The sequence below is a fragment of the Bos grunniens genome, chromosome 7 (genome assembly GCF_055505025.1).
Source record: "Bos grunniens cultivar Pamir isolate PY7600 chromosome 7, Bosgru_T2T1.0, whole genome shotgun sequence".
NCBI classification, from domain to species: domain Eukaryota; kingdom Metazoa; phylum Chordata; class Mammalia; order Artiodactyla; family Bovidae; genus Bos; species Bos grunniens.
In genome coordinates this window covers 8822836-8826950 of record NC_141171.1, presented here as the reverse complement: position 1 = coordinate 8826950, position 4115 = coordinate 8822836, and the positions used below count along the sequence as shown (strand labels likewise).

General features: G+C 38.0%; 1 protein-coding gene across 1 annotated transcript; it reads right to left on the bottom strand.

The window, feature by feature from the left end:
* Positions 1 to 2742: 2742 nt before the first annotated feature.
* On the bottom strand, positions 2743 to 3726 carry LOC147368271 (olfactory receptor-like protein OLF4). The gene has a single exon (XM_086413545.1). The coding sequence runs from the start codon at positions 3697 to 3699 to the stop codon at positions 2743 to 2745; it is 957 nt and encodes a 318-aa protein (XP_086269671.1). The 5' UTR covers positions 3700 to 3726.
* Between the last annotated feature and the right edge of the window lie 389 nt (positions 3727 to 4115).

Here is a 4115-nt window from a genome sequence, read left to right as displayed (position 1 = left end):
AGGATGGACTGGTTGGATCTCCTTGCAGTCCAAGGGACTCTCAAGAGTCTTCTACAACACCACAGTTAAAAAGCATCAATTCTTTGGCACTCAGCTTTCTTTATAGTCCAACTCTCACATCCATACATGACTACCAGAAAAACCATAGCTTTGACTAGACGGACCTTTGTTGGCAAAGTAATGTCTCTGCTTTTCAATATGCTATCTAGGTTGGTCATAACGTTTCTTCCAAGGAGTAAGCGTCCTTTTATTTCATGGCTGCAGTCACCATCTGCAGTGATTTTGGAGCCCCCCAAAATAAATCTGCCACTATGTCGCTCATTATTAGAGAAATGCAAATCAAAACTGCAATAAGATATCACCTCACACCAGTCAGAATGGTCCTCATCAAAAAGTCTACAAACAATAAATGCTGGAAAGGGTGTGGAAAAAAGGGAACACTCTTGCACTGTTGGTGGGAATGTAAATTTATACAGCCACTATGGAAGACAGTATGGAGTTTGGACTTTTTCCTTAAAAACTAGGAATAAAACCACCATATGACCCACCAATACACTGCTAGGCATATAGCCCGAAGAAACCAAAATTGAAAGAGGCACATGTATCCCATTGTTAATTGTAGTGTTATTTACAATAACTGGAACATGGAAGCAACCTAGATGTCCATCAACAGATGAATGGACAAAGAAGTTGTGGTATATATACACAGTGGAATATTACTCAACCACAAAAAGGAATGTATTTGAGGCAGTTCTAATGAGGTGGATGAACCTAGAACCTATTATACAGAGTGAAGTGAGTCAGAAAGAGAAAGATAAATACCATATTCTAACACATATATATGGAATCTAGAAAAATGATACTGAAGAATTTATTTACAGGGCAAGAACAGAGAAACAGACATAGAGAATAGACTTATGGACATGGGGAGAGGGGAGGATGAGATGTATGGGAAGAGTAACATGGAAACTTACATTACCATATGTAAAATAGATAGCCAACAGGAATTTGCTGTATGGCTCAGTAAACTCAAATAGGGGTTCTGTATCAACCTAGAGGGGTGGGATGGGGAGGGAGATGGGAGGGAGGTTCCAAAGGGAGGGGATATATGCATACCTATGGCTGATTTATGTTGAGGTTTGACAGAAAACAACAAAATTCTGTAAAGCAATTATCCTTCAATAAAAAACACATTAATTAAAAAAAAGAGAGAGAGAAAAAAGGATATGCCTATTTGTAAAAATTTACACCTTTATCACTGGAGAAGGCAATGGCACCCCACTCCAGTATTCTTGCCTGGAAAATCCCATGGACCGAGGAGCCTGGTAAGCTGCAGACCATGGGGTCGTAAAGAGTCGGACACGACTGAACAACTTCATTTTCACTTTTCCCTTTCATGCATTGGAGAAGGAAATGGCAACCCACTTCAGTGTTCTTGCCTGGAGAATCCCAGGGATGGGGGAGCCTGGTAGGCCACCGTCTATGGGGTCGCAGAGTCAGACACGACTGAAGTGACTTAGCAGCAGCAACACCTTTATCACAGGACTGGATAGGAATTTAAGCTCTCTAGTGAGCCATGATTTGGAGATGTATATATATATATATATATGCATATATATGACGTTATATATATATTATGTATATATATACACACAATATATATGTGAGATATGTGGAATATTATAGGATATACATTATATATAATAAAGGAACAGTGAATAAATGATAGGAATATAAGTGATATTCCATCAATATAAGTGATATTCCTATCATTTATTCACTGTCCCTTTATTCGTTATGACAGAAATGGAATGGGGGAAATATTTCATTTAGAGCATTGGAAGGAACCATATATTTTTAGGCACAATGGAAGTTTTCAAGCAGAAAGATATATTTACACCAAATAATCCTTCACCCCAACAATAAACCCTTTTATATACAGACACTAAACCAAGACCTCAATAACTAAATGGACACTATGAAAAACTACTTTACATAGGAATAATCTGACATAAATTTCTGTTGCATCATACTTAAGGTCCTGTCTGACTCTAGGTCTTATTATGTCAAACTCTGTATTGAAATTGCTGTTTCATACAGATACCAATTAGAGACATGCATTTGATGCTCTTCTTTCTCAGTAATTCCTGTAGAGAATGCAACACTGAGCTAAATAGAGAATAGTACCCTGAGGGGTGTAAAATCAGATGACCAATTATGAAACATATATCTGCTCATGTCTACATTTCCAGAAAGAGAAATTATGGTAGTGATGTTCCAAGGTATGATGAATTAAAACAGTAACAAATTATAGTTTCATATTTTATTCTCCTATGAAATTATATAATTGGTTTGGTTACCAAGTTAGATTTTTCATAGAAGTAGCACAAACTATGTTTATTCTCTTAATAAAATGAAAAAAGTTTACTCAGTACAAAGCATTTCATTTCAGAAGAATTTATTCTTAAGAAATTTGTGAAGGCTCATGAGATAAATGGGAATTTACATATGTTTCACACAAGGTTTAAACCAATTTGAGAGAGCAGAAAAATAACAAAAGAAAAAACTTAGATGACAGAGAAGAGAGAAGTTAATAAAGGATGTTTTTAAAATTGTAGAGAGAAGTGAAATCGAAGAAATGGAAATACCAGGTAATAAAATGAGGAAGCAGTTGCTATTACCATAATCTAAACAAATAATCTCACTATCTGACTCTGAGACTTTAAGCCCTGCTATCATTCTTCAGCTCAAGGTAAATGGACCCTTTCTAAAAGTTTCCATCCCAAAGAATCTTTTTAGAGCTCTATTTATGTCTTTGTTTCTCAGACTGTAGATGAAGGGGTTCAGCATGGGTGTGACCACAGTGTACATCACCGATACTATAGCACTTGTGTGTGAGCTGTGGGTAGCAGTGAAGCTAAGATACACTCCTAAGGCTGAACAATAAAATAAGGAGACAACAGAGAGGTGAGATGCACAGGTGGAGAATGCTTTACACTGCCCCTGAGCTGATGAGATTCCACAGATAGAGGACACTATCTTAGAGTAAGAGTAAAGGATGCCAGCCAGGGGACCACCCCCGAGAATTACAGATCCAAATGACATCACCATGTTATTGAGAAAGGGGTCAGAACAGGCCAGTTGGATGAGCCATGTGGTTTCACAGAAAAAGTGGTGGATTTCCAAGTCTGAACAGAAAGACAATCGCAAAATCATTAAACTCTGTAACAAGGAATGCATAGAACTCAACACCCAAGACAGCAGCACCAGCAGTCCACAAAACCAGGGGCTCATGATGACCGTATAGTGCAACGGGTGGCAGATGGCCACATACCTGTCATAGGCCATCACAGTAAGGAGGAGGTCATCTAATCCTGCAAAGAATAAGTAAAAATACACCTGGACGATGCAGCCTTCATAGGTGATGACTTTCCTCTGTGTCTGAGTGCTTTGCAGCATCTTTGGGATGATGGTGGAGGTTAAGCAGATGTCTACAAAGGACAGGTTGGAGAGGAAGAAGTACATGGGGGTGTAGAGATGGGGGTCTGAGCTGACGGCTAGGATGATGAGTAGGTTTCCAAACACAGTGATCAGGTACATGGAGAGGAAAAGCCCAAAGATGAGGGGCCGCAATTCTGGTCCCTCTGAAAACCCCAGAAGAAGAAATTCTGGGATTTGTGTATTGTTCCCTGGCTCCATGTGATGAAGGTGACTATCAGGAAAAAAGAAAATAGCATGAAGAATTTTCACCCAAACAGACACAACTTACATCACTGAAACACTATAATTTCAATTTTGTTGGCATGAAATTGATGTTAATACGTTGTATGTAATAAATTCTCCATAAAGTTATACCCCATTTCACCTCTGAATAGAAATTTTTGTCCCATTCTCAGTATGTTTCCAAATGGTTCATGTATTTACAGTTTTAATGAGAAATTCTTTCATGCATTTGAGAAAAATATTGAGAGCAAACTTGTCCCAAGCCATACAGAGAATAAGTAGAGGTGCTTAAAAACAAATTCCCCACAACCCAAGGATGGTGAAAGATGATATTCAAATAAATATATAATATGTTAGAAGGTGACAGGTGTTATGAAGAAAACAAAAACATG

Bases quoted from the DNA above. Each gene is read 5' to 3' on its own strand.
- LOC147368271 (XM_086413545.1), bottom strand. From the start codon at position 3,699: ATGGAGCCAGGGAACAATACACAAATCCCAGAATTTCTTCTTCTGGGG.